Source organism: Nerophis lumbriciformis, linkage group LG05 (assembly GCF_033978685.3).
Source record: "Nerophis lumbriciformis linkage group LG05, RoL_Nlum_v2.1, whole genome shotgun sequence".
Classification (NCBI taxonomy): Eukaryota; Metazoa; Chordata; class Actinopteri; order Syngnathiformes; family Syngnathidae; genus Nerophis; species Nerophis lumbriciformis.
In genome coordinates this window covers 28,143,127-28,160,979 of record NC_084552.2, presented here as the reverse complement: position 1 = coordinate 28,160,979, position 17,853 = coordinate 28,143,127, and the positions used below count along the sequence as shown (strand labels likewise).

Below are 17,853 nucleotides of genomic sequence, written 5' to 3'. Positions count from 1 at the left end.
TTCCAGAACAGGGAATCATTTAAGCGATGCCATCTTTTTGTGCCATTATCTCAATCCCGCATCAGGAATATGAGCGCTTTCATCACTTTAATAGGAACCAGAGCAAAGAGGCTTATCCGAGTAAAGTTCATTTAAAGTTGTGTTTGTACTGCTCTATTCTACATAAAAGCATTTTTAGTAGCAATTGCTGACTGTTTCTATATGGAATTCATCTCAGTAATTGTGGCGTCAAATAGTGAATATATTTTGCTGTTTGACCTTGAGGTCTTCGGTTTAAGTGACAACAGCTAACCTGCCAACGTATCATAATATTTTTTTCTCCGCCATGCATTTGATTGATTGTTTTGATTGAGACTTGTATTAGTAGGTTGCACAGTAAAGTACATATTCCGTACAATTGACCACTAAAGGGTAACACCCGAATAAGTTTTTCAACTATATACTATCATATATGCTATCATCATAATACAGTCATCACACAAGATAATCATCAGGGTGTATACATTGAATTATTTACAATTCGGGGTGTGGGGTTAGGTTTGGTTGTTATCATCAGTCATCAACAGTTGAGAACAGAGAAATGGACATTGAAACAGTGTAGGTCTGACTTGGTAGGATATGTACAGCAAGTAGTGGACATAGAGAGAGAGTGAGAGATCAGAAGGCATAAGAAAAGTATCTACATTTGATTGTCTACATTTGATTATTAACAATCCGGGGAGGGTGTTAGTTTAGGGTTGAAGTTGCCTGGAGGTGTACTTTTATTGCGGTTTTGAAGGAGGATAGAGATGCCCTTTGTTTTATACCTGTTGGGAGCGCATTCCACATTGATGTGGCATAGAAAGAGAATGAGTTAAGACCTTTGTTAGATCGGAATCTGGGTTTAACGTGGTTAGTGGAGCTCCCCCTGGTGTTGTGGTTATGGCGGTCATTTACGTTAAGGAAGTAGTTTGACATGTACTTTGGTATCAGGGAGGTGTAGCGGATTTTATAGACCAGGCTCAGTGCAAGTTGTTTTACTCTGTCCTCCACCCTGAGCCAGCCCACTTTGAAGAAGTGGGTAGGAGTGAGGTGGGATCTGGGGTGGAGGTCTAGAAGTAATCTGACTAGCTTGTTCTGGGATGTTTGGAGTTTAGATTTGAGGGTTTTGGAGGTGCTAGGGTATCAGGAGGTGCATGCGTAATCGAAAAAGGGTTGAACGAGAGTTCCCGCTAGAATCCTCATGGTGCTTTTGTTGACCAGAGAGGAGATTCTATAGAGAAATCGCGTTCGTTGGTTGACCTTTTTGATTACCTTGGTTGCCATTTTATCACAGGAAAGATTAGCCTCTAGAATGGAACTTAGGTAGGTGACCTCATCTTTCCTGGCGATAACAATGTCACCCACCTTTATGATAACATCCTGAAGATGCCCACTGATCAGGGGGGAACTGGGACAAAAATGTGGCACTGGATGTTTTGGTTCAGACTGGCCGACTGTATTAACCCACCCAAATAGGGAATGCATGTGTCGGACGATGAGGTATTTGATGTACTATAACTGACAACTAACTTCCAGAATTTAGCAAAAGCAGTGTATCATTTTTAGTTGTGCATGATAACAATGCAGATGCCCATTCAGAATCGTGCAGGTGTAGCCGGATCGAGTCTGCGTTGTGTATTGCGGGTGTTGCTCGGAAGACAAGGGGACTCAGTGGTTGTCTTTAGCCGAAACAGGTGGCGTATTTATTTCTGCAAAAAATAAACAGGAAGTAATGCGGCAGCATTAAGACACACCAGTCTCCTCACGGCATGTCTTAACAGCAAGTGAGGACGACAACGTCACTACCGGAAGAAGATAGGACTTCAAAATAAAATGACAAATGCTCCCAAAACTAACTATTTGCTGAAAATAAGAGTGACAATGAATAACAATAGAGCAATAAAATAAAATGTGAGGGAATGTTGGTGGAATGCATACAGTATATCTTATATACCTGCTAGACAGGCATGTGGTTTTACCAAAAAAGGGGATATATGAGGTGTGCAAAAAAACAAAATCCACGACTGTTTGTGTTGATTGTATTCTCCAATGTGAGTGTCATCATCCAGTGTAAGTTCTTTATACAAATCTGTGGCGTTCGCTTAGTTCAATAAGAGGTGAGAGTTGTGGCAGAACAACTTTTGGCTGTTTTCCCGTGACAACGCACCCCACAGTTCCTAGTCGAGAAGAACATCGCCGTGCAGAAGAGCCTCCCAATGTCTGTGTGATTTTTTTCCCCCTCTTTCCCAAGCCCACGGGGCCATCAAGGGGACCCGTTTTGAAGACATGAATGGCATCAAGATGGCTTTAATGACTGAGCTGTGCAGCATTCTGGCATAATTCTTCCCAAGAGTACATGAACGCATGGCGGTGAATGCTGGGAAAGTTCCTTAGACTCCAGGAAGATTAGTTGGAAGGGGAAAACTTTGGATTTGAAATATATATTTTCAGGAACGTTTGTGACAGACTTAGCAATGCTGGCGTACTTTATCTCCACCATGCATGATATCAATACAGAAGATGCCTACTGGGATGCATTGCTGCCATCTACCGCCATGCATTTCAGGTAGAGATGTCCGATAGCCGATATTATCGGCCGATAAATGCTTTAAAATTTAATATCGAAAATTATCGGAATCGTTTTTTTTACTATCAGTATGTTGTTGTTTTTTTGTTGTTGTTTTTTTTAATCAACATAAAATACACAATATACGCTTACAATTAGTGCACCAATCCAAAAAACCTCCCTCCCCCATTTACACTCATTCACACTCAATCACACAAAAGGGTTGTTTCTTTCTGTTATTAATATTCTGGTTCCTACATTATATATCAATATATATCAATACAGTCTGCAAGGGATACAGTCCGTAAGCACACATGATTGTGCGTGCTGCTGATCCACTAATAGTACTAACCTTTAACAGTTAATTTTACTCATTTTCATTAATTACTAGTTTCGATTTGTAACTGTTTTTATATTGTTTTACTTTCTATTTTATTCAAGAAAAGGTTTTTAATTTATTTATCTTATTTTATGATTTTTTTTAAAAAGGACCTTATCTTCACCATACCTGGTTGTCCAAATTAGGCATAATAATGTGTTAATTCCACGACTGTATATATCGGTATTGGTAATTAAGAGTTGGACAATATCGGAATATCGAATATTGGCAAAAAGCCATTATCGGACATCCCTAATTTCAGGTTTTTGTCGGTTTGTGTGACTTTAATGAGCAGGATATATCTATTTTTTGCTGTTCCTTAGGGGGATCTTGGAATCCCAGGACTGGACGGCATCCCCGGAGCCAAGGTCTGGTGCACACGTATTCCGTGTCATCATGGCATCAAATATTATTTCATATCATTTATATTTTTACCCCACAAAACAATAGTTTTACCCACTTTTTCCATGCTGTACTTTTATCATATCCTGCATGCATATAAGTATTTTATTTGGTAACCTCCTAGTTATACTTGTTATGACTGTGTGTAAAAAAAAACTGATCTTCTGTCTGTCTAGGGTGAGACAAAAAAATCTGCCATAATTCAACATGATTTGCAACCCCCCCACTCTTGCTTGATATAATCTGACCCCCTGTGGCTTCCATCATTCCTGGAGCTTTAAGGCTATGCTTTCTTTTACCAACAGGGTGAAATGGGAGAGCAAGGTGAAAAGGTAAGATGCTGGTTTTGATCTATAGCCGTGATTGTCCACTCGGGTTAATTTGTCTGAGATCCCTCAAGAGGAAAGCCAGTGAGTGCCTAGTATTATTTACACATAGAGGATCTTTGACCAGTGTTTTTGCAGCTGATCCTTACAATAGCAAAGCTCCCCTGTCATATTGAGGATCTTGAATAGTCTGTTTTGCAGTGGGTTCTTAAATCAATGCTCCAGTCATATAGACAACCGTTGATGTAGCACTTTTACAGTCAAACAGCAGAGTGCAGCTGTCACATAGAGGATCTTTGACTAGTTGCTGGTTTTTTTTTTCACTATATCCTTAAAACAGCTGATATATTTTGTAGTACAGTATTTTTTATGATATTTTACTTCAATACATATGTCATTTAAATTTTCCAGACTGTCTGGGTCATATACTACATTTAGTTATCATTATATATTGTCAGAAATACATGTCAGAAATGATTATGACGCGTCAGAAATGATTATGACGCATTAAAAATGCTCATCTGAAGTACTCACATTGGAAGTAGGTGTCAAGCATTTGAGTGGAAAAAAGTGGATTTAAAAATACACATTAACATGTTTTTTTTTTCTGCAATGCACTACTTGGGAAAAAGCTCTCCTTAAATTAGGCAGCACATACTCTTCTATATTATGCCTATTTCTAATATTTTATTTGCACTCAAACTCTTTTTCCCATATGATTACAGGGCGACATGGGTGAAGAAGGACCAAAAGGTGAAATTGGAGATAAGGTACATGCATTAATAGTTGTTGTTGTTTTTTATTATAGAAAATATAAACAAAATTCAGGAAGCGTTATTATTAATCCCAAAAATAAATAGAAATATTTATTCTTGATTTAATGTATATTTTATCTTTACGCGTGCAGTCCACATTTCCTTAATTAATCTATTCCGGGGTCAAACTGACACCATCATGTTCCTTTATCAACTGTACGGGCACATTTCAAATCACACGCTTAACAAACCCATAAATTGAATTTATTGACAACTAGATGAGGCAATTCCTAAAGGAATTGCGTGTGACTGCTCCTATGCTAAAGTTCAATTGAAATCCTGGAAAATGTTTTAAATTATTGAAGTAGAGCCCACGAAACAGGCTGAATATTTTGAAGTTGGAACAGTTTGAATCACATAAAAAATGTGGGAGTTGTGGAACTTTGAAGAATGTCCCATTGAATTCAATGGATTTTTTTTTTTTAAATTGGGAATTTCGGGAAAAGCTGGAATTTTTTAAAAATGGTAAAAAACTTGAATGGTCTGAATGAGTTGAAATGGTTGTTGTTGGAGTTTTTCAAATCGGTTGAGAAATGTTGAAGTAGTGACATGTTGAATTGAGAAATGGTATTACGGAATTTCGGGAAAACTGAAAATGTTTACTGAAAAAAAAAAAAACTTAGTTTTTTGTCCTGATTAATTGTAATGTTTTGACAGTGGAACGGTTGAAGTTGGTTGAAAAATGTGGAAGGAGTGGTTGCCAGAATAAAGGGTGGAAATAGGGCTTTGGAAAACCAGGAATTCTGGAAAATTCTGGAATGTTTTTGAACTTACAAAAAGGGAAGTTTGAATTGTCTGGATGGTGGAATGTGTTTAAGGTGAAATGGTTTGAATTGGTCGAAAAATGTGGAAATGGTGGAAGTTTGAAAAATGGCCAATTCGTTTTGAATGGGAACAATGTACTGGGAATTCTGGGAAATCTGGGATTTTTTGGAATTTTTCTAGGGAAATCCCGCGATTCCCGAATAGGCTCAACAGTTTGAAGTTTGAACGGTTTGAATCGGATGAAAAATATGTAAGTTAGAGCGCGCCAAAATCTGTAGTAGAATAATAGTACATTTAAGAGTTTTGGTGTAGAAAACCATATGCTTTGGAACATTCACACAATTAACAAAGTAATTGCCACACAAGTGTAAAAGGAAGTTGACCTCTGTGAAAAAATGTTAGCTCTAATGGCAAGTGACAATCGGCATGGTGATATCACTTCTTGTCTCTATTCTTGAGGGTCTTCCCTCTTTTGTCACCACAAATATGTATTTTAGCATATTTTGGTTCAGTTCCAAAATTGTAGGTACTCTTGAGGACCTTCAGCTTAATTTCTCTGGCTAAAAAATTGCCCAATTTACTGAGTGTTGTTTTATCTTTTAGTTTCCAATTCCTTGTATTAGTGGCAGGAAGTAACTTCAGTATGCTAATTGGCCCAGTAAGGACATTTTCGCTCGCTGTGCCACACACAGTCACCACCGCCTCTTTCCATGCTGCTCATTAGGACATTAAGTCGACTAGTCCGTAGAATTCCAGTAGAGTGCATCCCAATGAATTGCACATCAGCGTGGTGGAGAAGTGTTAAGTGCATGCGCAGCGTCTTTGGATAATTGTTCTTGCATGAGCCCACCCCACTGCTTAAAGGTGGTAGCTTTGACAACGTTCTTACAAATAATTCATTGCTTGACTAACATTGCATTTTTGAGCATTATAAAATGTAAGGCCAACAATGAACTCAAATGAGCATTTAACTCATTGGTGTCCAAAGTGCGGCGGTGGGGAATTTTTGGCCTGCAGCTTGTTTTCTGTTGGTCTTTTGCATTTTTCAAAAATAAAACGAACTACCTTATTTTCCAGACTATAGGTCACACCGGATCATAAGGCGCCCTGCTGATTAATGGACTATTTTCAATCTTTTTTTCATATATAAGGCGCACCGGATTATAGGGCGAATTAAAGGAGTCATATTATTATATATTTTTTCTAAATTTAAAACACTTCCTTGTGGTCTACATAACATGTAATGGTGGTTCCTTGGTCAAAATGTGGCATAGATTATGTTTTACAGATCCGCTTTCTGACAGTCACTTCAGGATGCGCCGTTTTGTGGGCGGTCTTATTTACGTGGCTCACCTTCGACAGCGTCTTCTCCCCGTCATCTTTGTTGTAGCGGTGTAGCGTGCAAGGACGGGAGTGGAAGAAGTGTCAAAAGATGGAGCTAACTGCTTTAATGACATTCAGACTTTACTAAAATCAATAACGGAGCAGCATCTCCTCATCCGCCGGAAATGTGTCCCGTGAAAAACCGTCCGACCGGAACTAATAACTAAAGTGTCATGATCTGTGGTCTGGATCATGTTTAGTTAAGTTATGTTTGTTTTTTGGACGCTTTTTATTTCCTGGTTGTTCACTTCCTTGTTTTGTTTTGGTTGTCATGGTCACTCATTGTGTTCACCTGTCTCTGATTAGTGCTCGACCGCTCACCTGCTTCCTGAGCGCTAATCAGAGGCATTATTTAAGTTGCCTTTGCCAGTCACTCGTTTTGCCTTCGTTGTCTTTATGTCATACCGGTTTATGTCTTGCTCTGACCAAGTAAGTTTCCCTGTCCATGCCCTAGCTTCTGCTAAAGATTAGCTTTACTTGTGTTTTAGGCACGCTTGCCTTTTTTTTTGTTGTATTGTTTATGTTTGTGGTAGTGCGTGATTTATGTTAATAAATCCTAGCCTACCTTCACGCTGTCGTCCGGAGCCGTCTCTTGCGATGGAAGAACAACCCCGCAGCAAGCTGCGACCCCCACGTGACATAAAGTTCCTTGGGTGAATAATGTAAACTCACTACACCGGTATGTTTTAGCGCTTTCATGGCGAGTTTACTGACAGATATAAGTAAGAACTTTACACTGCTTTATATTAGAAATGGCAACAGCGGAGGATGAATGTCCCATAACAAGAAGATAGAGAAAAAGAAGAAGCTTATCGACTACGGTGTCGGCACGGACTACAAAGGCAGACGCGCGCAATTTTTCAGGATTTATGCAGATCCCAAAAACAGATCAGCAGGTACCAGAAGGTAAGAAAAGTTGTTTTTGCATAATATTGCGAAACAAAATGCCAGATAATATGTCTTACCTTATACACACACCATAATAATGCTTGTATGTATATGAAGCACAGTACAATCCATCAAGCGGTGCGGCTTCATAGCTTACCAAAGTTGTACTAAAACATTTTGATAGATTTTTGAGCGCCGTGTGTAATGTTCTATATTTTCAATGGAACATATAAAATGTTGGTATTTACTTGAGTCATATTGTAGTCTACACCTATCTCTTGTGTGTGACTACCATTTTATTGCAGTCTACACGTATCTCTTATGTTTAATGCCATCTACTGGTCACACTTATCAATACAACATGTACCAAATAAAATAGCTTTGAGGCCGGTAAGCAAAACCAGAATTATTCCTTCCATTAGGCACACCGGGTTATAAGACGCACTGTCGAGTTTTGAGATTAAAAAAATTATTTTAAGTGCGCCTTATAGTCCGGAAGATAGGGTAATTATTCATGAGGTATATTACCAAATATTATATGTGCCTTGTCACCTACAGTATAACACAAAACTATGTCAACGTTTTTGTTCAAAAAAGTTAGCTAATTGACCTGGACCTTGGATTGGTTTTAGCATCTTTAATGTACAAAATGTAGCAAAGCGGCCCCCTACTATTAAATTGTTCTATATGTTGTGGAAAAAGATTGGACACTAAAAACACCATACCTAAAAATTTAGATTACAAATACATTACACCTTTAGCAATTAGATTTAGGCTTGTGTGCTGTGTCTCGTATTGTAACCCATAAAAAGAATAAGTCACTGCCGTGGAGGGTTTTTATTCAGCCACTTTTAAGCACCAGGCTCAGCAAAACCACAACCAGGCGCACATAATTAGGCCCCTTTGTTTTCTTGTCTGCTTTGAGATGCCATATACCGAGGAAGTCTGGGTTCTTCATGTCTGGAAGTCTTACTGGAGAGATAGTGCACAAAAACAGAAATTTGCATGAATACAGAAGCAGCCTGTTGTCAATTTGCAGACCGTGAGGGGATTGACGCCTCGTGACTTCATCACTCACGTCTGACAGTGTTGAAATAATGAGAGAAGTCCCAGTACAGTAGTTAGAGAAAGGCTTTGTGAGTGGAATGACAAGAAGTCTGCGCTGCAGAATTCATTCCTAACTTTTCATTCCTACAAAACAAATCCAGTCAAGCCGTTCTATAGCAACCAGTCAAGGGAAACAAAGGTGACCACTATATGCAGGTTGGGAGCTATTTTAAGACAGGCTTCGAAGTTATCGCTGTGCGTTAATACAATATATATTGCAGTATAACATAAAAATGTCTATCATACGATATAACTCTATTGTTTTTACCATATTATTATTGTGCTTTGTGGACTTGGAGAAAGTATTCGACTGTGTCCCCGGCGAAGTCCTGTGGGGAGTGCTCATATAGTATAGGGCAGTGGTCCCCAACCACCGGTCCGGGGACCGGTACCGGTCCGTGACGCATTTGCTACCGGACCGCAGAGAAACATTAAATAATTTATAAACGACTGCACTTTCTCCGACTTAACTTTCACCTGTCCCAGGGGTCGGCAACTTGCGGCTCTAGACCCGCATGCGGCTCTTTAGCGCCGCCCTAGTGGCTCTCTGGAGCTTTTTTTAAAATGTATGAAAAATGGCAAAAGATGAGGGGGAAAAAATTTATTTTTTGTTTTAATATGGTTTCTGTAGGAGGACAAACATGACACAAGCCTCCCTAATTGTTACAAAGCACACTGTTTATATTAAACATGCTTCACTGATTCGAGTATTTGGTGAGCGCCGCTTTGTCCTACTAATTTTGGCGGTCCTTGAACTCACCGTAGTTTGTTTACATGTATAACTTTCTCCGACTTTCTAGGACATGTTTTATGCCAATTCTTTTCTGTCTCATTTTGTCCACCAAACTTTTAACGTTGTGCATGAAAGGTGAGTTTTGTTGATGTTATTGACTTGTGTGGAGTGCTAATCAGACATATTTGGTCACTGCATGACTGCAAGCTAATCGATGCTAACATGCTATTTAGGATAGCTATATGTACATATTGCATGATTATGCCTCATTTGTAGCTATATTTGAGGTCATTTAGTTTCCTTTAAGTCCTCTTAATTCAATTTATATATCATGACACACTATCTGTATGTAATATGGCTTTTAATTTTTTGCGGCTCCAGACAGATTTGTTTTTGTATTTTTGGTCCAATATGGCTCTTTCAACATTTTGGGTTGCCGACCCCTGCACTAGACACACCAATAAGTTTGTTACGAAATAGTAAGTTGCCTTTTGTTATATTTGTTATAACTTTATGACATGATACAATGCATATTAATGAACATATAAAATATAAATGTGACAGATTGTAGCCAAAGGCTGATTTCCATCTGCATCTCATTGCAAAGAAACAAGCCCAGGGCTCCCACTAATTCAGCGTTATAGTGAGTTGCATTTTTCATGCACTTATTTTTGCTGTGTTTATCTGGCACAAGTGGAAAGCCGGTCCCTGAAAATAATGCCTACATTAAACCGGTCCGTGGTGCAAAAAAGGTTGGGGACCACTGGTATAGGGTATCAGATTGACTGATTGTGGCGGTCCGCTCCCTGTATGATCAGTGTCAGAGCTTGGTCCGCATTGCCGGCAGTAAGTCGGACCCGTCTCCAGTGAGGGTTGGACTCCGCCAAGGCTGCCCTTTGTCACCGAGTCTGTTCATAACTTTTATGGACAGAATTTCTAGGCGCAGTCAGGGCGTTGAGGGAATTCCGGTTTGGTGGCTGCAGGATTAGGTCTCTGCTTTTTGCAGATGATGTGGTCCTGATGGCTTCATCTGGCCAGGATCTTCAGCTCTCACTGGATCGGTTCGCAGCCGAGCGTGAAGCGACTGGGATGAGAATCAGCACCTCCAAGTCTGAGTCCGTGGTTCTCGGCCGGGAAAGGGTGGAGTACCATCTCCGAGCTGGGGAGGAGATCTTGCCCCATGTGAAGGAGTTCAAGTACCTTGGAGTCTTGTTCACGAGGGAGGGAAGAGTGGATCGTGAGATCGACAGGCGGATCGGTGCGGTGTCTTCAGTAATGCGGACGCTGTATCGTAGAAGGAGCTGAGCCGGAAGGCAAAGCTCACAATTTACCGGTCAATCTACGTTCCCATCCTCACCTATGGTCATGAGCTTTTTACAAGCGGCCGAAACGAGTTTCCTCCGCCGGGTGGCGGGGCTCTCCCTTAGGGATAGGGTGAGAAGCTCTGCCATCCGGGGGGAGCTCAAAGTAAAGCTTCTGCTCCTCCACATCGAGAGGAGCCAGATGAGGTGGTTCGGGCATCTGGTCAGGATGCCACCCGAACGCCTCCCTAGGGAGGTGTTTAGGGCACGTCCCGACACCTCGGGATCCCCCGGGAGGAGCTGGACAAAGTGGCTGGGGAGAGGGAAGTTTGGGCTTCTCTGCTTAGGCTCGGATAAACGGAAGAAGATGGATGGATGAATGGATTATTGTCTGGGCTGCGACTAATGTAACTGCAGCAACACTGCTGCTTTGCGGATGCAATTTTGTGTTACTTAAAAGAAGAAGAGAAGGCAGGAGCATGGATGTCAAGAACGTTGCCATCAGAGATTCCAATGGTAGCTCAACCAACAAAACCCGAAGGTAAACTGGTACAAAAAAAGGAACGAGGAACGCTCTTGTTTGGGTTTAAAAAGTCAGACATTGACCAAACAACGTTAGGTTTATCTGCAAAAAAGTCGTTGCCAGCGACTTGACCACGTCTATTCATTTCTGTCACTTGGAGGCACAACACGGAGAACAAAAAAAATCAACAAGATAAGAGCGCAACCTCAAAACCACGACACAATGAAAAGATAAATGCACCAAACGAGCCTAACAGAGTTGTCCAAAGGCAAGCAGTCCTGCAGACACAGAGAATATACAAATTCCATCTCTAAATTCATATGTAAACATGACTGTCGGAACGAAAGGCTGGTTCTACCAATGTTTTATATAGTTTTTTTCATTGTCTTTTCCTTTTTATGAATAAAAGAGAAAAGATTGACGATAGTGCCATTCATTTTGTGTGTATATTTATATCATTTTAAGAAAAAATACCATATTGTGATAGGGATATAAAAGTACCTATATCGCGATATATACTGTATTTTTGTCCTTATCGCACAGCACTAGTTGGAGCCAAGACAAACCCACAGGTTAAACCTGCATACGATGGGAAACACGAGGGATGGGATGTTAATAATTGCGATAATTTGTTCAAATCAACCGCAAGCAGCCGCCATTGTTAATTGCTGTTTTTTGATAAATTAATCAACTTAAGTATTATGAAAGAAAGCAATTCATAACAAGAAAACAATTACCATTGTAGCAAGTTTGTCCTATAAAGACAAAACTATTTAATAAAACAACAGCTGAGACTCCATCTTTCAACATCATACTGTACATCATTGCAGCAAATGTTGTTATTACTGGCCAATATACCGAGTAAAACAAATATTCCAGGATACAAAATAAGCGGACACTGCTAGCATTATAGTGGTGGCCGATATAGACAAGGTTTATAACGCTACTTTTCTCTGAGGGGGACATTTTTGTAGCAACACAGGTTTGACTGTAAATATATGTTGTAACGTGTTATATATTTGTTTTTTGTCTTTTAGGGAGATGCCGGCTCCTCTGCAGCGGGCATTAAGGTAAAATAAGTTGTTTATATATATTTGTTGCATTTCTATTAACATTTCTAATAATAAAATTTTGATCATAATATTGAGAATAATGATCGTCAATATAATTCTGTATTTAAAATTTAGTTGTGTTTTTTTTTGTTTTTAAATTTTTACTAATATACTTAAAAAAGTAATATTGAGAATTATCACAATTTTTTTGTCGACAAAAATATGAATACAACAAAATGCAACACTTTTGTTTTTGCGCTTATCTTTCATTAGCTGCACCCAATTATATAAAACGTATTTGGACAGGAAAAGCTAATTTTCTTTAAAATATTTTTCGCCAATCTGTCCAAATCTGTGTTACATGCAGTACACACACACAAAGACAATCTGATTGTTTTTGTCCTGACTTTCCCCCTTTTGACCAAGGACGGAAAATGCTCGATTATCGTATGTCTTTTACGATTGTCTTACAATATTGTCCTGTGGTCTGAAGTATGTTAAGAGTGCATTTGTCCCAATAACTGGCTCCAAAATATGTTGGGGCCAACAATCTTAAGTATTGAACTTGTTCAATATTTAGGACCTTGTTTGTTTAGGACCATGTCAGTGGGGAAAGCTGACTGCTGTACGCTATTTAGCTGGGCTAATAATGTTTAGGGCAACGGTCCCCAAACTACGGCCCATGGGCCAAATCCAGCCGGCCAGAGTAAACAATCTCGTGCGCGGGTTGTCCCAAGTTAAAAAATATTATTTATTTTTAAATCTGTTCTGTCCAGTCGCTCAGCCAAATCATGTTGTTGATGTAGATGCCCATATGTGTATATATAAATATATATATATACAGGTAAAAGCCAGTAAATTAGAATATTTTGAAAAACTTGATTTATTTCAGTAATTGCATTCAAAAGGTGTAACTTGTACATTATAATTATTCATTGCACACAGACTGATGCATTCAAATGTTTATTTCATTTAATTTTGATGATTTGAAGTGGCAACAAATGAAAATCCAAAATTCCGTGTGTCACAAAATTAGAATATTGTGTAAGGCTAATACAAAAAAGGGATTTTTAGAAATGTTGGCCAACTGAAAAGTATGAAAATGAAAAATATGAGCATGTACAATACTCAATACTTGGTTGGAGCTCCTTTTGCCTCAATTACTGCGTTAATGCGGCGTGGCATGGAGTCGATGAGTTTCTGGCACTGCTCAGGTGTTATGAGAGCCCAGGTTGCTCTGATAGTGGCCTTCAACTCTTCTGCGTTTTTGGGTCTGGCATTCTGCATCTTCCTTTTCACAATACCCCACAGATTTTCTATGGGGCTAAGGTCAGGGGAGTTGGCGGGCCAATTTAGAACAGAAATACCATGGTCCGTAAACCAGGCACGGGTAGATTTTGCGCTGTGTGCAGGCGCCAAGTCCTGTTGGAACTTGAAATCTCCATCTCCATAGAGCAGGTCAGCAGCAGGAAGCATGAAGTGCTCTAAAACTTGCTGGTAGACGGCTGCGTTGACCCTGGATCTCAGGAAACAGAGTGGACCGACATCAGCAGATGACATGGCACCCCAAACCATCACCCAACCATGCAAATTTTGCATTTCCTTTGGAAATCGAGGTCCCAGAGTCTGGAGGAAGACAGGAGAGGCACAGGATCCACGTTGCCTGAAGTCTAGTGTAAAGTTTCCACCATCAGTGATGGTTTGGGGTGCCATGTCATCTGCTGGTGTCGGTCCACTCTGTTTCCTGAGATCCAGGGTCAACGCAGCCGTCTACCAGCAAGTTTTAGAGCACTTCACGCGCTTGGAGGTGCGCTCAGCGCGGCTCCCATATCATTGCGCACTGGTGTGCGTCTGGGTCGTGACAGCGTGGCACGCGAATGTCTGTGCTGCATTGGATCAGTCTCCTTTCTTTAACAGGCAAAAGCTTTATAACCTCACTAATGCCTTGCATCGTTTATATTAGATATATAACAACGGGCGGGTGCGGTTCTGATCAAATGTTAGATCGGGTGGATTGCGGATGGTTGACGACTTTCTGATGCGGTTGCGGATGAAATAATTGCCTATCCGCGCATCTCTAATATATATATATATACTGTATATATATATTGTTTTATCTCATAAAAAGGCTATAAAAACAGTATTTAAAGACATATATATGTATATATGTAAGTATGTATATATATATATATATATATATATATATATATATATATATATTTGTGTATGTAGGAGTATGTATATATATATGTATATATATATATATATATATATATATGTATATATATATATATATATATGTATATATATATATAGAGAGAGAGATAAATAAAGACATAGATACATATATTTAGTTTTTATCTAGTAAAAAGGCCATAAATATCAGTATTTGAAGACAAAGGGTAATTTTGTGTATGTATATGTAAGTATTTAAAAAAATATATATATATTTATATATAAAAAAAAAAAAAAAAATATATATATATATATATATATATATATATATATATATATATATATATATATATATATATATATATATATGGACGGCGTGGCGCAGTGGAAGAATGGCCGTGCGCGACCCGAGGGTCCCTGGTTCAATCCCCACTTAGTACCAACCTCGTCATGTCCGTTGTGTCCTGAGCAAGACACTTCACCCTTGCTCCTGATCGGTGCTGGTTAGCGCCTTGCATGGCAGCTCCCTCCATCAGTGTGTGAATGTGTGTGTGAATGGGTAAATGTGGAAGTAGTGTCAAAGCGCTTTGAGTACCTTGAAGGTAGAAAAGCGCTATACAAGTACAACCCATTTATCATTATTTATTATTTATATATATATATATACATATAGTGTGTGTGTATATGTATGTATGTATTTATATTTATTTACACATCGAGAGGAGCCAGATGAGGTGGTTCGGGCATCTGGTCAGGATGCCACCCAAACGCCTCCCTAGGGAGGTGTTTAGGGCACGTCCCGGGAACTCTCGGGGTCCCACAGGAAGAGCTGGACGAAGTGGCTGGGGAGAGGGAAGTCTGGGCTTCCCTGTTTAGGCTGCTGCCCCCGCGACCCGACCTCGGATAAGCGGAAGAAGATGGATGGATGGATGGATTTATAATTTTTTTGTTGTCTTGTCCTCACAATTTGCCCCTCTGTCTTCTTTTTCTCCTTCTTATTTATATCCCCTCACTACGGTCCGGCTGTGCCAAAAGCTAAATATATCCAAACATTTAATAAAGTCATATATAAATAAGGCAACAAGAGAAGTATCCCACACTTTTGTAAAGTAAACGTGTACAAGCAGAAATGGGCTTCAACATCAGCAATATCCATCCATCCATTTTCTACCGATTGTCCCTTTTGGGATCGCGGGTGGTGCTGGACATCAGCAATATGATTTGTCTAAAGCGGCTGGACAGGACAGATTTAAAAATATATATATAATATTATTATTATTTTTATTTTATTTTTTTAACTTTGGACATCCCGCAGACCAGATTGTAGATCAGGAACCCCTGGTGTAAGCCAATCAATACCATCCCAAACATTCTCAGTGGGTAACATGTCCGTCAAGTATGGAACTGCATGTTTTCCAGGGGTCTTGGACATATCCATGCAACAAGGGGTCCTGCTGCTATTTGATGTGATAGTCAGGATCTTGTTCATGGTATCTTTCTGCATTCAAAATGTCATCAGTAAAATTAATTTGTGTTCATTGTTAATACCACATGCCTGCCCATACTATAACCCCCTTGCCACCATGCAGCACTCCATCCAAAACTTTGACGTCAACAAACCGCTCACCCACATAACGCCACACGCGGTGTCTTACATCTGCCCTGTACAATGAACACAGGTATTCATCCGTGAATAAAACACCTTGTCAAAATGCCTGACGGTAGTCAGGTTCGGGGTTGAGGACGACAAGCATGCAGATGAGCTTCCTCGGATAGTTTCTGACAGTTTGTACAGAACATATTTGCTTATGGAAAGTGATCATCGCTGAAGCTGTCAAGGCGGCTGGTTTCAGACAATTTTGGAGGTAAAGATGCTAAATGTGGAGGTCCTGGGCTGGTGTCGTTACACATGGTCTTCTGTTGTAAGGCTGGTTGGACGTACTGCCAAAAACGGCTTATGGTAAAGAAATTAACATTTAATTCACAGGCAATAGCTCAAGTGGACATTTCTGCAGTCAGCATTCCTATTGCACGCTCACTCAATACTTGCAACATCTGTGGCATTCTGCTGCGTGATAAAACTGCACTTCTTTTTTTTTTTTTTAACTTTTGTGGTGGCCTTTTATTGTGCCTAAACTAAGGCACACCTGTGCAATAATCATGCTGTCTAATCAGTATTGTGGTATGCCACACCTGTGAGGTGGATGGATTATATCCACACAGGAGCAGAATATATATATATATATATATATATATATATATATATATATATATATACAGTATATGAAATACTTGACTTGGTGAATTCTAGCTGTAAATATACTCCTCCCCTCTTAACCACGCCCCCCACACCTCCCGAAATCGGAGGTCTCAAGGTTGGCAAGTATGAGCTTAGCATTAGTTCTTGTAATGCTCACTGTTACTCATGAAAAACTTATTTTAAATTGGTTTTAACGGGACATGTGTGCTTGTATTACAGGGGGAACCTGGGGAACCTGGAAGAAGTGGACAAAAGGTAATAATAATAATGCTTTTCTATACTCTTAGAACCAAATGCTTTTATACGCCACTAATAACATCACTTCAAGCCTCCAGCTTCTAATGGAGACTCTTTGCCACTGGACACCATAGCTGCTAGAGCATCTATTGCACAAGATTAAATAGCTACAGATCGAGTTTTGACAAGAGAATTCCAATCTCAGTTGACCCTTAAAAGTGTAGAACCAGAACTCCATAGTCCATGGGGGGGGGGGGGGGGGGGGGCCTACCAGGCAGAACCTGACACTTGAATTTGAGCTTTGGAGCATCTTGGCGGTCTGTGTTTTCATTTTCTTTGGCTTAAGGCTTGAAATACTGTAGCTCTGCATATAGCAATTCTTTCAACGTATTGTTTCTTGACATGCCTAATCAGAATGTGGCAGTACCCCTTTTTAAAGGTCCCCTATTATGCAAAAGTGACTTTTTAAAAATAGTTTGCCCCGACAGCCTATTTATGAGCACCAAAACTTGAATCTTCTCCCTCACTTGTTTTCTCCACTTTTGCAAGAAGAGGCATTGAAACACTTATTTTTGCAGTACAGCGGCACCTCTCTTTTTGTTAAAAATACATTCCAAAGTGTCCGTTGAAAACGGAGTAAATATTTCCCAAATAAATAAAACAAGTCTAGTTTATCCATTCCAGATACCCAAAAATATTAACACAAGTATCTAGTTTTACATGCGGAAAACATAAATAATGATAAATGGGTTGTACTTGTATAGCGCTTTTCTACCTTCAAGGTACTCAAAGCGCTTTGACACTACTTCCACATTTACCCATTCACACACACATTCACACACTGATGGAGGGAGCTGCCATGCAAGGCGCTAACCAGCACCCATCAGGAGCAAGGGTGAAGTGTCTTGCTCAGGACACAA

At 39.7% G+C, this 17,853-nt stretch overlaps 1 protein-coding gene across 1 annotated transcript in view; it reads left to right on the top strand.

The window, feature by feature from the left end:
• Positions 1-17,853, top strand: part of LOC133606711 (uncharacterized) — a 330,643-nt gene that overhangs the window by 249,709 nt on the left and 63,081 nt on the right. The window contains exons 12-16 of the mRNA XM_061960959.2: positions 3,290-3,334; positions 3,674-3,700; positions 4,420-4,464; positions 12,247-12,279; positions 16,916-16,951. Coding sequence (XP_061816943.1) covers positions 3,290-3,334; positions 3,674-3,700; positions 4,420-4,464; positions 12,247-12,279; positions 16,916-16,951 — 186 coding nt within the window. The remainder of the gene's footprint in view (positions 1-3,289; positions 3,335-3,673; positions 3,701-4,419; positions 4,465-12,246; positions 12,280-16,915; positions 16,952-17,853) is intronic.